We start from the raw sequence: 17,128 nt of genomic DNA on the forward strand, positions 1-17,128 counted from the left end.
TACCAACGTCCCAATTTAAATTTATTGTATTACTCTCTATTCATCTCCCCCTCTCTCTCTCTCTGTACAAGTGGTCCTAGCCCTCTATATAACACCGTTTTTTCTCCTCCTTTCTTCTCCCTTTCTCTTAACAAACACAAACAATTATACTTCTTCTCTAACCCACAACGATCAAGAAAAGAGAGTGTTCTAGGATTCACATATATTCCAAATCTCTGCAAGAAGTTTAAACGAAAATGTCATCTAGCAGGAGGTCGAGACAAGCAAGCTCATCATCGAGGATTAGCGATGATCAGATCACTGATCTTATCTCAAAGCTCCGACAATCTATTCCAGAGATTCGCCAGAACCGTCGTTCCAGCACGGTAATTAAAACATTGTTAGAAGTTACTATATACTCTATCTTCTATACATGTACATATATAAGTTTCAGTTTTATGATATGATATTTAATTTACTTAGGGTTACGTACTATGTTCAATAGACACTCACATTTACAACATGTTGGAACAGTTCCCTAGCTACAGTCATAATATAGTAATTCATGTGGGAGATTGCATTTGAAGTCTCTAAAAGACTTTTGACCATTAACCGGACTTTGAGGAAAGGGGAACATATTTCCCCTAACTTCAGCATTAAGCTAATTCTAATTAATTTTACCTATATTTTTGATTATATGCATTGAATGTGAGACGACTATATCGGTTCACGGACTATCAATTCAATACATGTATGTACAGCCCCGACTTGTTCTTTTCGAATTATATATTTGGTTAACTTGGTTTCTATAAAAACAAGAGAAGGACGAACTTGAGAAAAATAAGAAAGAGGCCTGTTTCTATAAATGGAAGCATCTTTTTCGTTTAGTACATGTCAGTACTTTGATTTTTCTCTCAAGGCTAAACAATGTGTTAGTTTCTGTTTTAATTTTATAAGTTATGAGCATTCATCTTAAACTTATTTTTATGACAATGCATGATATTGTAGTATGCATAGCAATAATCATCTATTTCATACTACATCATCAAGTCGTTCAAAAAAAAAAAATCATACTACATCATTAATTATGACACATCATTACTCCATGCTAAGACTTGCTTTGAATATATAATCAGATTTCTGACTATAAAATGTACATTCTTTAAAATATACAGGTATCAGCATCGAAGGTGTTACAAGAGACTTGCAATTACATAAGAAACTTGAACAAAGAAGCCGATGATCTCAGTGATCGTCTGTCTCAGCTTCTGGAAACCATTGATCCTAATAGCCCACAAGCAGCCATTATTAGGAGCTTGATTAATGAATAACTACGACATACGCCTGATTAGTTGTGCTTTATATATCATTTTATAATCTCGTTGTGAGGGTTATCCATCGGGGTCTCTTCTTATTATCTATTATATGTTTCTTATATTACAAGTCAACGTAGCCAGGGTTTATATTTGACCCTCTTTTGGTTTAACATCACGCATGCAACTATTACGCTTTAATTATAATAAATCACATTTTAATTTATTAGTTTAATTTTATATTACAGCTTACTTCGTATAATTTGATATTACATGTATCATGTACGTGTGTTCGTTCGTATCACCTTGTTAGACAAATGAAATGGGAGATCGTCACTACCAAAAGATCAAACTAAACTTCAAAACATGCGTCGAATGATTCGAACCCTAAGTACCTTCATAACAAGACTCTTACAGAGAAATCTGAACCATTAAACCACTATAAATTCGTTAATATATATACACAGTATTTTCGACTTAAACCGTAAATAACAACATGAACAGAAAACAATCGGCCGAATGGCAGTTTTGTCGGTCAAAAAGTTATCAGATGTTGTATAGGTAGATTTCTTTTTCTTTTTGCGGTTCTCATTTAATTTGTAAACAATCTACAGTCAAGATGTGCGAGCTCCTCGACCAAAAGTGAGATGTGCGAGCTCTTTGGTCGAAATATCAAGTGGCAGGATCACAAGAATCTTGCTTATTAATGCTGCAATAAGGACATAATAAAGTAAGGGTATGACTGGTTTTCCCGCTACCAACCGCAAACGTAGCTTTTGCGGTTAGTAGCGGTTGCTGGCGTTTTGCAACAATCGCTCAAACCGCTCTAAACCGTTCCAAATCGCTCCAAATCGCTCTGAACCTCATAAATTCAAAAGCTGGTTCCAGCTAGCGTTTGCGGTTGCGGGCGTTTGCGGGAGAATAAAATTTTTTTTTTTTCCAAAACAATATAAATACAAAAATAAAAAAATTCAATAAAAAAATTAAAGTGAAATTATAAAAATGCTAAAATATATCAATTAAATTTTAATTAATATTATAAAACTTTAAAATAAAAATATTTTCTATATTTTTAAAAAAATTAAACTATAACTTTCTAAATATAAATTTTATATTTATTATAATATTATTATTTTTGATATTTTTATAATTGTATAAAATGTAAATATTATTAATTTATTATTTAACAGCTGCTGCATTTGGTAGTTAACCAGTCATAAGTATCCCGCAAACGCACAAATTTCTAACCGCAGAACCAGTCGTACAAATCTCTTAAAACCGTTAGAAACCGCAACCACCCGCATCCGCAAACTCCCGCAACCGCAATCGCAACCGCTGCGGTTAAACCAGTCAGGCCCTAACAAGACATGAATGTAAGTGTGACTGTAACACGATCTTCTTTCATAAGTAACCAATTTTTACAGAATGTGTGGACTTCCATCTGGCCGCTGATACTCTACAATTTCTGTATACATTTTATTTTATTATCAAGTCACTAAAAAAAATATACGGGATGTAACGTCAAAGCAGTTGCCGTAAAATATTCATAAACCAACTATTTTTAGGTTTTTGTTCTAATAACGGTAAAGTGGTTAAATCAGTTGAGTGTGGATATGATTCTGTAGTTTAACAACTAACGAGAAACTTCACCAAGAAAATATAGGAAATGGAGACCTACTGACATGAACCTTTGACTTTCTAGGTTAGTTAAAATATTTGATAAAGATTAACTACAGTAGAATTTTGTTTGATTATTTCGAAGGACATAAAGTTTTAAATTTGGACCTAATGTTTTCCAACGGGTAATCAAAGTAACTATACCTGAAATGATTTATCTACTGTTCACACCGACTAATATCGATTGCTCTTTATTTTATTGATCATGGAAAAGGCTTTGAAAATTACTGATATTCGAACAAAATTATAAATTCGTACAGTAAAGTTGTTGTGCGTGGGGATGGAATCCTATATGGTCCCTTTCAACTGAAACCTACATTAAATTTTATACCTATATTTAGGTGTTTATATATACATGAATATTATATAAAAAATATTACATATATATACATGAACTGTATCATTTATTTGGGTCAAAGTTTTATATGAATTATATCATATTGTATCCTTCTCTGTTATTATAATGAAATTTCAGTGTGAATTTTTTTATACAAAATTTATGTTTATGTTTAGCTCGTTTTTATGCGTACAATACTAAAACAAAGAGAACTTCTAACTGTTATTAATGGTGAACCGTATAAATATAATTATGCCTTACTAATATCGTAAAATAAAATTAATAATTTTCCAATGTATACGGTTTAACTTTGATAAATGTCCGCATGAAGAAAAAATGTGTATAGTTAAAAGCAGTAAGTCATATTCCCTATATATTAATAGAGAAACATTTAAAAATTTATAATATGTAGTTTTTACTAATTAAAAAAGTATTATGTTGAGTTTATCATGTAATTAGAATACTATTTTTTTGTTTATGTGGCGGCTTGAGAATCAATTGAGAATTTGTTAGTCCAAAATTAAATTGCTAAAAAATGTTATATTATATAGTATGTCAATTATGGACCCTTCATTTATCAAATGGAAACTATTATATATTTTTTCTTAAATAAAATATATGGAATTATCTAATGTGATTAAGATATATATGACAATTAATGATTGTAAATAAAAAAGTTTTGCTAACAATCTGCATATTTTCTATCATTTTTAAATTATTTATTATTAAAATAAATTACACAATAACATTAATCATTTAATAAAAATTTAGATTTTTTTTGTATATGTTGTATTTTGAATTTTCCAAAACTAGAATAAATTACTAAAACTATGAAAAGTTTCACATAAACGTTTTGTGGATCAAGATTTAAATTTTTTTCTATAATAAGATACAATGATTATAAAATCATATGAATAAAATCATATGATTAAATAATTTTATTTTAATAGGTGTAAAACCTCTATAAATTAAAATGTTGAGACATTAAAATTTTATTAATTTAAACAGATAATAATTTACAAAAATTTCCTTATTTATATATTTTTATTTTAAGATATATTTATTCTAAGATAAATATATATTTGTTTTAGTGTATAGACATTAATTCTTTTTTTTTAATTTGACATTTATATTAATTTTATTATATTATTTGGTGTATATAATATATATTGCTTAGAACTTAAATGTGGTTTTAGATATAATATTACTAAATATCATCAAAAATATATTAAGTGTTAAAAAATATAAAGATAATTCCATTGTGAATATAAAATAATAATAGATTAATAAGTTTTTACTTATATAAAATTTGTATACATATAATTATTAATTCATAATTTGAATGGGACCATATATTTACATGAAATTTTCTAAAAAATTATTATCTTACTATTTGATTAATTTGTGTCAAATTTTGAACCAATCCAAGTTAGGGTCAACAAAATTTCTTAATTTATAGAGATTATTAATTTATTGAGTATTAATTTATAGAGGTTCTACTGTATATATCACATGAAAATACATACTTATATTTTAATATATGCATTGAACATATATTGAAAAGTTAATATTTTAATTTTGAAATCTTCATTGTTTTTTTTAAATGATTATAAATTATTGAAATCACTAAACATTTCACATTTAAAAAAAAAATCGTTGGGGTAAAATTTTGTTACACAAATATGTAAATAATCCTAAAATCATATGAGTAGAAACCTCATTTAATAAATATCCATATTAAAAGTATACTATATGTTTATTTCATTTAAAATTAATTATATATCATATACCACAAATAAGATTGATTATTTTTATTTATTTATCTTAAAATGTTTGCTAATAAACAAGAGCGGTCGTTTGATTTATATGCGTACGTCAATTTATTACATAATAGTAACTGATTTTTTAGTTATTTAATATATAATTACTATTTTATTATTTCATAATATGTAGAAAAACATAAAATAAGTAATAAATTATAAAATATTATTCTGCATAAAACGCAGATCTAAACTTAAGTATGTATCTTTTTAATAATTTTAAATCTTAAATATTTTCTAAATTTTAGGCCAAAACAAAATAAGGAAATAAGAACAAAGTAAAAAATTAATATTTATATCGAGCAATAACCAAAATAGAAAAAACGACACAAAAATAAGAAAAATATTGAAGATAGATAGGATTGACATGTGAACGTAAATTTCTCATAACCATAATTAATTTTTAAATTGTTAAATCATGATATAAAACCGAGCTGACATAGTTTTATTGTAACCAAATAGTAGGCATGAGCTTCTTCGGCCTAAATGTTAGGTTCTTATTCAATAAGTGATTTTTTACCTAAAAGATTTATAAAAATGGAATCAGCTTATTAGTAAACAAATTATGTAATTGACAAAAAAAAAATTTAAGGGCCAAAAACATTAATTCTATTAAAAACATAAATTTTATTTTTCCATACGATGTTTTTTAAATAATTTTCATATACATTTTTCCGTAGGTTTTATCCTAGTGTTTATTAAATAAAGTAAACTGCCTAATACTAATTGTGTGGTGCATGCACAATCAATATGCTCCAAAAAAAATCAAAAAGATGTTGGAATATTTGTTCAGACTTCAGAGTATCCGATTTAAACGATAAATAATCTATTCTATTAAAAGAAAAGTCATGATTTTATTCATGTGTGATATTTTAAAATGGACTGTTCTCTAAAAAATTAACTAAATAAGTGTATAACAATTTTATTTTAGAAAGTTGAGCCTTTAATTGTATGTTTACATCACGTGCCCCATTATATCTAAACGATTGCATAACAATTGTTTTGCAAGGTGGTTATACTAACCGTATTTTATACAAACAGTTAGGACAAATTTTCATATGATATATTTAAAGTGGTTATTCTATTTAATCTTTTGTTGTTAAAGCAAAACCATTATTTTTTCCTCAATGCATACAACTCATTGTGAATATATAATATGTATTTTATAATTATTTTGACATACATGTTTGTCAATATATTTTCTTATATTTTACATTAAAGTTTAATGTATTTTATAAATAACAGTGGGTTAAACTAAAGAAAAATAATCAAAAAACTTTAACAGAAACAAAAATAATGCGAAAAAGGCGACGCTAAAGGCGATTTGGGTTTTAGGGTTACGGCGGTTCCTTTTCCGACAATTTCTCGGCCTCTGTTCCCCTAAATCCGTTTTTCTCGGTGATGGAATGACGTGGTGTCCCCATTCCCTCCATTCCCTGACAGTTATCCCCATGATTGGAAACTACGATCGTGATGAATTAAGTTCTCAACTTCTCCGAAGTTTGATCTATATAAACCCTGGAGTATGGAGTTCTGTTCTATCACATCTACAATCATTCTCATTTCCATTGATAAACCCTTTCCATTTACGCTTCATCATCATGGGCGAAAATTTGCGAAGAGGGATACAGAACATTACACTTGGTGCTGACGATCCGCCGGTGGCTTTACCAACCTATGTTATTAATGAAGCGGTGGCTGAGAACAGATTTGTTCTTATTGGAAGACCGGTGATGCCTAGGAGACAAAACATAAGGGCGATCATTGCAACTCTACCGAGAAGTTGGGGTTATGAAGGAATCCAAGGGCGACTTGTGGAAGGCAGACGTTTTCAGTTTGTATTCCCTTCTGAAGAGTCATTAGAAATGGTGATTCGCAGGGGTCCGTGGGCTTTTGCAGACCGTATGCTAATTATGGAGAGGTGGACTCCGGATTTCAATCCTCTGATGCTCAACTTCATTCCTTTTTGGATCCAGATCCGAGGAATCCCATTCCAGTACATGAGCCAAGATGTGGTCATTCACATAGGGCGGGCGCTTGGTATGTATATGGAAGTGGATTACAATGCTGAGGTAACGGCCAGGAGAGAGTATGCTCGTGTCCGTATTAATTGGAACGTTGATGAACCTTTGCGCTTCCAGAAGCAGTTTCAATTCCTTCCAGGGATCAACACCTTATTGAGAATCAACTATGAGAGACTTCGTGGTTTCTGTGAGGTCTGTGGAATGCTGACTCACGACTCTGGGGCTTGTTTAATTCAGAATGGAGGGCAAGACAATGCTGATGAAGATGACGACAATGGGAGTGATGATGATAATGCGGGTGATGGTATGGCAAATGAGCCTGGTTTGATTATTGAAGAAGTTGTGGAAGCCGAAGAACAAGCCGCTGCTGCAAGAGTTCCAGATGAGGTTCTACAGGAAGAGTATGAACGGGGAATTGCTGCTATAGAAGAGGAGGCTGATGAGGAAGCACTATGGAATGGAGAGACACGGCCAACGCTACCCTCTGAGGATATCATTATGGGGGAAATGTATTCTCCATTCACGCTAACTGGAGAGCGCTGTGATGGCTTGGAAGGGCTGAAAAGAAAGGCTTGGATGGAATCAGCTGCTGGTAACGTGGATAAATTTAACAGTTATGAGCAAGGAGAAACTAGCGAGAAGAGGTACACTAGAAGAAAGAAGATGGCTGTTTCGATCAATGTAGTTCCTGAAGAAACCCGGAACAATGAAGATTCATCTGCTAACACCAATGTGGGAGGCGCGGTGGGCCCTAAACCACCACAGCCGCCATGAGGACACTCCGCTGGAACTGTCGAGGTTTAGGCATTGACTCGACAGTTCGACGCCTTAAGGAGATCAACCGCATGTATCTCCCGGACATCATATGCTTATCGGAAACAAAGCAGCAAAGTGATTATGTTAGAGATGTTGGGTCTCAGTTAGGATTTCTTTCTTATGAAATTGTTCCTCCAGTAGGTGTAGGTGGAGGTTTAGTAGTTTATTGGAAGCAGAATCTTCAGTTATCTATTCTCAGTCAGTCTGTAAATTTGGTCGATTGTCAAGTTGTTTGCAATGAAGTTCCTTTCTACTTTTCCTTTGTATATGGTCACCCGAATCCAGCATTGAGACATCATACTTGGGAGAAATTGACAAGATTAGGAATCTCACGAAGGAATCAACCTTGGTTTGCCTTAGGTGATTTCAATGAGATAAGAGGAAATCATGAGAAGATTGGTGGACGCTTAAGATCAGCAGCGACGTTTCAGAACTTTAACCAAATGATGCGCGACTGTGATTTTACTGATCTTCATACAAATGGTAATAGATTCTCATGGGTGGGACAGCGTGGAACTCATGTGGTGCAATGCTGTTTAGACCGTACAATGGCGAATACTAAGTGGCTAGAGGCTTTTCCCGCTTCCCATACAGATTTTCTTGAGATAGGAGAATCAGATCATCGGCCTCTGATTACTTTTATAGCAATGGAACAGGAAATACTAAGAAGATGGTTTCGTTTTGATAGTAGGATGATATCAAAGGATGGATTTGAAGATTCAGTGAAACGAGGTTGGAATGGTACAGGTCAAGGGCAACTGATTAGAATTCCTTTGGCACAACGTCTCAGTCGGTGTAGACAAAATATATCTCAATGGAAGAGACATAATAAGAGCAATGCAGCTGAAAGAATTCTAGTTTTGAGGAATAAATTAGATAAAGCAACAGTATCTAATATGATAAGTCTACAAGAGAAGACAAAGATCAGAGAAGAATTAAATCAAGCGTACTTAGAAGAAGAGATTTTCTGGAAGCAGAAGAGTAGACTGACTTGGTTAAGGTCAGGAGATAGAAATACACGGTATTTTCATGCTGTCACAAGAGGTAAGAGAATCCGAAATACTATCTCTTCTATTCAAGATAGTAATGGAGTTATTGGAAAAGGTCAGAAAGAAGTGGCAAGGATTGCTGAAGACTACTTCAATAATTTATACACATCTGTCAACACAGATCCTAGCCTCTACAGAGGAGTGTTTCAAGGATTTCAAAAAAGAGTTACAAACGAGATGAATGAAGATCTCCTTCGTATGGTAACAGAGGAAGAAGTTAGGACTGCAATTTTTGATATGGGATCTCATCGTACACCGGGTCCAGATGGTTTTTCTGCTATATTCTATCAACGTTTTTGGGAGGATACAAAGACAGAGATTATGCAAGAAGTTATTAGTTTCTTCAATGGAGAAGGGTTGGATTCAGAACATAATCATACTAATCTCTGCTTAATTCCAAAGATATATCCTCCAACTGGTATGGCTGAGTTTAGACCCATTGCATTATGCAATGTGTCATATAAAATCATCTCGAAGATACTTGTCAATCGTTTAAAGAGTCATCTCTCAGGGATCATTACAGAGAACCAGACTGCTTTTATCCCTGGAAGGATTATCACAGATAATATTGTGGTAGCCCATGAGATTTTTCACAGCCTAAAAGCGAGAAAAAGACAAGCCCTGTCATACATGGCTGTTAAGACAGACATAACAAAAGCATATGATCGACTGGAGTGGAGCTTCTTGGAGGAAACGATGAGATATATGGGTTTTGATGAGAGATGGATCAGGTTGATTATGTCCTGCATAACTTCAGTCAGTTACTCGGTGTTAATAAATGGATCTCCTGAAGGTTACATTCTTCCACAACGCGGAATCAGACAAGGAGATCCTCTGTCTCCCTACCTTTTCATTCTGTGTGCAGAAGTTCTTTCACATATGATGAATCAAGCTTTGGCAGATAGGTCTTTATTGGGTATAAAGATTGCCAATCAAGCTCCCCCTGTAAATCATCTACTTTTTGCTGATGATTCACTATTTTTCTCATTGGCAAATAAAAAATCTGCTCTGAAACTGAAGAAGATTTTCAAGATTTATGAAGATGTCTCGGGTCAGTCTATCAACCTCTCTAAATCGTCTATTTTATTTGGGAACAAGGTTAAGGTTCATGTAAAGACACAAATGAGGAACATCCTAGGCATACATAATGAAGGGGGTATAGGTAAATATTTGGGGCTACCAGAACAATTTGGTAATAAGAAGAGCGAGATGTTTACCTACATTATAGAAAAGGTTAAGTCTGTTACACAGAGCTGGAAACAGAGACATTTATCGACAGGAGGAAAAGAAGTTCTTCTGAAGTCTATAGTACTTGCAATGCCGATTTTCTCTATGAATGTGTTTCGGCTACCGAAAGAAGTTTGTGAAGAGATTAACAGTATACTAGCAAAGTTTTGGTGGGGAAAAGGAGATAGAGGAGGAATGCATTGGTATGCATGGAATAGGGTCTGTGTTCCTAAAAGAGAAGGTGGTCTTGGATTCAGAGATTTGGAGATATTCAATCAAGCGTTACTAGGTAAACAGGTGTGGCGAATATTGCAGAATCCTTCGTGTCTGATGGCTAGGATTCTTAAGGCAAGGTACTTTCCGGATTGTAGTATCTTGGAGGCAGTTCAAAAGAAAAAAGCTTCCTATGCATGGAAATCAATCCTATATGGAAAGGAGTTGGTCTCGAAAGGAATGAGATATATCATTGGAGATGGTTCACACATTAAAATGTGGAATGACCCATGGTTGCCAGATCATCCTCCAAGAGCACCGCGTCCACGAGATGGTGAGATAATTACAGGCTTCAAGATATGTGACTATTTCAAACCTGGTGGTCATGATTGGGATGAGCAAAAATTAAGAAATGAAGTGCTACCTGAAGATGTGATATGGATAATGAAGATCAAGATTAGTCCCCACGGACAACAAGATCTACTTGGATGGAGTTACAATGAAGATGGATTATACACGGTTAAATCAGGATATTGGTTGGGGACTCATTTGCCACGACAACAATTGATTCAACCAACTTATGGTGATGTTGAATTGAAACAAAGACTCTGGAAAACGCAAATAACCCCGAAGATCAAACATTTTGTTTGGAGGATTTTATCAAGGAGTTTAGCCACTGGAGAGAATCTCAGAAGAAGACATGTTACCCAACAGTCACAATGTAGACGATGTGGAATTGAAGAGGAAACCGACTTACATCTATTTTTCAACTGTCCTTATGCTCAGTGTGTCTGGAGGGCTTCTGGTATATCAAATATGATCATCAATAGTACAACATCAACACTGGAAGAGAAAATAGCTGTTTGTCTACAAATTTCTACATCATCAAGATTAACCCATTTCCAAGATCTACCTCTGTGGATTTTATGGCGTCTCTGGAAAAGTAGAAACATATTGATATTTCAACAGAGAGGTCAAAGCTGAATCTCTACATTACGTTTTGCTCGGTTGGATGCTCAGGAATGGCGAGATGCAGGAAATACTCATGAGGTCCCAATTTCACATACAACTTCATCACAAGTTCGACGAAGACATAGATGGAAAAAACCACAAAGAGATTGGTTCAAGTGCAATGTTGATGGTTCTTTTATTGATGAGAATACCACAAGTAAAGCAGGTTGGGTTATCCGTGATGATAAAGGTTCGTATAAAGGATCAGTACAAGCTAAAGGTATGAAGGTTAGTTCACCATTGGAGAGTGAACTGCAAGCAATCTTAATGTCAATGCAATTCTGTTGGAGTAGGGGCTATCGAAGAGTTATCATAGAAGGCGATTGTCAAAAAGCTGTCAATTTACTCAATAACAAGCAGAGACACTTTGGATTATATAATTGGATAAGGGAGATCAAATGGTGGGAGCGACGATTTGACGATATTTCTTATCAGTGGGTTGGACGTGAAGCTAACCAAGTTGCAGATAAGTTGGCAAGACATGGTGATTTGGAATATAATAGTTTCCAATTTCATTTTTTTGTACCAACAATTGTATCAAATCTTCTCCATGAAGATTATGTAAACGCTAACCATTTCTAATAAAATAATGACGTTCAAAAAAAAAAAAATCAAAAAACTTTAACCATATTAAAACAAAATATTTAAAAAAATAAATCGTATTACTTGAGTAAAAATATTAACAATTAGTGCCAGGGTATTCAATTTTTTTTAACATATTCGTTAAGATTTATATGTAAAAATATTTAAAATAGATTCCTGCATATCCTAATTATACACTATTTTCAATATTTAAAAATATAATCAAACTAACAAAAACCTAAGCTAAAAAATATCAATATATGACTCTAAAAATAAAAATATAATATGTTAATAAGACGGGTTAACATTAGCAAAATATATAATACATGTATAATTAATATGTTTAATTAAAACTAATACAAAATATTTGTGATTACTTTAATCATGATATCTTTTCATTTTAAATATAATTTATATATTATATTTTAAAAATTCTAATTACTCTGTTGAAACATATTTTAATAATATCTTAATTTTCAAAACTTTTATGTAAACATTTTCACTAATTTTATAATTAGCAATGAACTATTATTATGCATTAATATATATATATTAAGTTATCGTTTATATAATGAAAATTTTAAACATTTATCCTATTTTTATTTACTTTATAATAATAATCATCATGTTAAATACTATTATTATATTGAACTAAAATATGGTAAATATAAAATTTATGTTAAAGGTATAATACGATGACAGAACGGTTTAACATTAACAAACTATATAATACATGCCTAAACATTAACATTTATTTGACTTTGTATATACAATAATATATTATCTAAAATAAATAAGCGTAAAAATATTGGTAAACATAAATTCATCTTTAAAGGGCGGGTTATAATTAAACATAAATTAAATATAAAATAATTTTTAAATATGTTTTTTCATGCATATATTAATTTTTTTAATAACTAAATGCATATACAATAAGATAAATATATAATAAAAAGTGATAACTACATGTGAAGGTTTTAAATAATTGATTATTTATAATATGTAAATTATAAAATTATTGTATTTAAAACAATTATATAAGTATATAATTAGCGTTAAAAATATATACATATAATGATCTAAAAAAAATATCTATATATACAAAATTGAAAAAAAATACTCGCGGATCAAGATCTAGTTATCATAGTTAACTTACAATGGCGACTATATAATATGAATACTAAGGCGGAATGTTCAGATATAGACACTGAATTATACTATGGTATCCGCCTGAAAAAACATTGGCTTTAAGTTTTCAAAACATATGTATACGTAATTGATGGATCATAAAATAGTGAATATTGCTCTGCCCCTACACTTTTATTGTAACTACCGACATAATTGTTCTTACCATTGGACAAAGGAAACATCTAAATTTCTCGTTTTTTTTTTTTTGTGTTTTCTCCTTTGATTCAGTTTAAATAAATAATAACAAAAAATGATAAGTGAAAATTTAAAACTCAAAAGGTGAGAAAGGGGAGATGAACAGAACTTACATCACTGTTAAGGTCGTTATCACTGTTTAACGGTATTGTCAAAAAGGTCATTCGATGTAGTACCTCTTCGTCCTTTCCCACATTTTCCGCGTTATTTGACCTTTTCAAACCTAATTTGTTTTTTGTAATTATATCCAATAAACAAATTAATCACGATCGATTGGATAGCAAATAGAACCCCTCTAAAACTGATGTTAGTCAGATGTTAACCAGATACATGCATCTTAATTATATATATGAATGGTTGCTCAAAAAAAAATTATATATGAATGACGAGTAAACAAAATTTGTTTAAAAAAACTGTCTATTTTTTTTCTTTATTCTATGCGTAAATTTTACTAGTTCACTTGTTTAATAAAATAAATGTTGACATTAACAAAAAATCAAAATTTCGATTAGAATTGCTTATAAACAAATTTAACGATGATAATTTTAAAAACAAGGATGTGTTATATACATTGTGCTGGGCTACAAAACAGAAGTCGTAAATTATTAATGATTTATGGGGTCGCATAAGGGTCCAAATAATTAGGCCCATTCACTCGCGTAATTTCAAATGCAAATAAGGAAATAAAAAAAGGCCGTACCGACGCGGTGAGCACTCAACAACTTTTATGGGTCTCGGTCTCGCAGCTAAAGCCACCAAGTAGCGAAATACTAGTAGGAGATACACAAACGATCAAAGCCCACTGGCCAAAATTGTGTTAGCATCGTTTAATAAACTTTAAAGCAATATTAATTGTTTGTTCGTCCGTCGAGACCCCCACTGCTTCCACAGGCAACTACGAATTTGAACTCGGATTAAGGAGTTTACTTTTTTTTTTCTTACAAAGTGGAAGTTGAGAATATAAATTAAACAAACATCATGAATGCTTTATATAGTATCCCAATCAATTTGTTTTCTGTCAATTAAGATAAGAAACACGATTTATAGCACTACGTTAATAAGAGATAATAAATATATTCTTACATGACTGGGTCAATAAATAAAACAAGAAAAGAGGATGAAACAAAAACCCGTTTCATATAATATAACCAAGTAAATAAACCCGTTAAATATTAAATATTTTAAAAGTTAAAGAGTGGAGACGTGAAGTATCCCAAGAAAGAGGCAGAGCGAAGGAAAGGAAGCAGAGCACATGGGAGCAGTGGAGCTAGTTGGAGGAGCTTCAGGTCATATATTTATATTTTGTTTATATGATAACTCAAAAACATTCAATAATTTCTGCAAGAAAAGCATATTGCCAAAGAGGATAGATAGAGATAGATAGGTGTTAATACTCTTTTCAAATCTTCCCAATACAAGCATGTGAAAGACCTTGTTGTAGGACAGGTCTGTAGCACTATGTTGTAGGACCCATTCTTAAATTTATATTTAAAATACTATAATATAATATAATGTACCATATACTAACAAATAAAGGAATAATATTAGTTTAATTGTTTGATACTGCGAAAGCCACCACACAGATATGACAATTGGGAAACACTAGTGGTGGGTCTCTCTATCTTTCAGAATTTCACATCTACCTTGGATACTCACAAAAAAAAAAACTCTTGCCAACAAAATATAGTAGAGTGAAAGAAAGAGCATCTACATCATCATTTTGCCAATCAACATTTATAATAACGCATAAATATTCTTACAGTATATTTACAGAAAATATATGTATACTATCTGATCTATTTTGGTAGCTTTTCTTATGTAATCCAAATTAGTCTGATCCAAATTGAAAAGTTTGACATCTTATCTAAAAACTAAAACAATATGTATACATATATATATATATATATATATATGATATATCAGTGGTCTTGTGTAAATCAAAATCAGTTGAATAATTAATTCTTAACCTAAATCCATTTATAGCAGACTCAGTTGTATTTGAACATAAAACTTGTGTTTCTTTCTTAGCCAAATCCGGCTTAGAACATCTCCAAAAAAAACACTTAATTATGAAATTTTCAAAACTTTATATTTAAAGTTCAAAAGTGTTTTTTTTTTCCAAAAGCAAAACTTCAAAACTATTTGTATTTTATCTTATGGTCCTTATATTTATCATAATTAAATTTAAATTCATTAAAGTTTATAAATAACTAAGCACATATATAAAAATATTACAGCAGTATTAACTAATAAAATGTTTTATTAAAATACAAATTTTAAATATAAATAACATAATTAATATTAAACTTCATGAAAATACCATATTATTCCATAAAACTATTTTCGTAATGCATATATGATCAATTAGTATATTTCTAAGTAAAAAATGACTCTCAATATTTTTCTTAATTTGTAGATCACAAACTAAAAATTATTGAAATTAGGTGATCTTAAACTTGTAAATATATTAGATCTGAACAAGAAAGTAAAAGAGGAAAATAAATATTGCTAAAAGACTTAACTTCTATCAATGATATCACAACTCAGTGAATATATTCGATCTAATAAAAAGGAATCGTACGAAATAGACATCAAAACAACAACCATCTTCGGTTACACAAAATTTGTTTAGACAATGTTTTGGAGATTATGGAGGTTCTGGATCAAATTTACATGACTACTAGTGTTGTAATATTTAAAATGTGTATTAGTTATGTTTTCATGTAATTTTTGAAAAGATTCATTGTTGTGAAGTTTTTTTTGTATTGGTGTTGTCTAAATCTAGTTTTAAAATATTTTAAATTTTATTTTAAAATATTATTTAATTTTATGTGTAAAACTTAAATTTATAAAAAAGAATTGAAACTTTTATGAGATATGAAATTTTTTAGGATCAATACGATAAGCGAGAAAATATTTAAAAATAATAAACGTGATGTATAATTGTAAGGACCAAAATACAAATAAAAATATGAAACTTCAAATTTGAATTTTTGAGAAATGAAACTTCAAATATAGAGTTTCACTTCTCAAAATTTCAAATTTGAAGTTTTAACTCTTCTTTTCGGAGAGCAAAAAACTTCATATTTGAAGTAATAGAGTATCTTTTAGGGATGCTCTTAAAAGCTCATATTTTTATGAGTTAGAATGAGACTTTTAAAGAGCGTTTAAGTAACGACTAAAAAAGTATTATACAAAGAGATTTCTAAAAAGTAATATACTTATTTTGATCCAAATTTTATAAACATAGTTTAGTTTTCACATTTTATAACTCGCATATTTGAAATGCTGTATGTATTTATTTTTCGATAATTTAATTAGTTATATTTATTACCTTGAATCTAAAATAAAGACTATACGTTTGGTTATGTTAGGAAATACGTTGGTCGGTGCGTCGTGTGAAAGCATGTACCTGGCGAGATGAAGAACACATGTGTGTTTAAGCTGTACTGTGGAATGTTCTTCAGAAACCAATGAGTGTGCCGGTTGTAAAAAAATTCAGTCATATTAAGAAAATTAATATATGTAAGCAATAGTACGTAAAAACTAATAATAAATTTGAAAAATTCAAGAATATACAACCGGTGATCTACGCACTAGCAAACATTATAAAACAGACTACTACAGTTAGATATTCTCCAAAAAAATAAAGTTGGATATTTGGGGAGTAGAGTATAATTTATAAATATTGATTACA

The 17,128-nt window shown here is 30.9% G+C and overlaps 2 protein-coding genes across 2 annotated transcripts; both read left to right on the top strand.

The window, feature by feature from the left end:
* LOC106370563 (transcription factor PRE2) lies at nt 1-1,518 on the top strand. Its single transcript, XM_013810566.3, has 2 exons — nt 1-365; nt 1,155-1,518. Exons 1-2 carry the CDS (start codon nt 237-239, stop codon nt 1,308-1,310), a joined length of 285 nt encoding a protein of 94 aa, XP_013666020.2. The 5' UTR covers nt 1-236; the 3' UTR covers nt 1,311-1,518.
* A 3,678-nt stretch (nt 1,519-5,196) lies between these two features.
* Nucleotides 5,197-7,924, top strand: LOC106369893. Its single transcript, XM_013809989.2, has one exon. The coding sequence runs from the start codon at nt 6,533-6,535 to the stop codon at nt 7,922-7,924; it is 1,392 nt and encodes a 463-aa protein (XP_013665443.2). The 5' UTR covers nt 5,197-6,532.
* Nucleotides 7,925-17,128: the final 9,204 nt, after the last annotated feature.

The sequence above is a fragment of the Brassica napus genome, chromosome A10 (assembly GCF_020379485.1).
Source record: "Brassica napus cultivar Da-Ae chromosome A10, Da-Ae, whole genome shotgun sequence".
NCBI classification, from domain to species: domain Eukaryota; kingdom Viridiplantae; phylum Streptophyta; class Magnoliopsida; order Brassicales; family Brassicaceae; genus Brassica; species Brassica napus.

What these genes read in the sequence shown, in the direction of transcription:
- LOC106370563 (XM_013810566.3), top strand. Translation starts at nt 237, where the DNA reads ATGTCATCTAGCAGGAGGTCGAGACAAGCAAGCTCATCATCGAGGATT. An exon ending in AGAACCGTCGTTCCAGCACG is followed by an intron (nt 366 to 1,154) that starts GTAATTAAAACA and finishes TAAAATATACAG; the next exon opens with GTATCAGCATCGAAGGTGTT.
- LOC106369893 (XM_013809989.2), top strand. Translation starts at nt 6,533, where the DNA reads ATGACGTGGTGTCCCCATTCCCTCCATTCCCTGACAGTTATCCCCATG.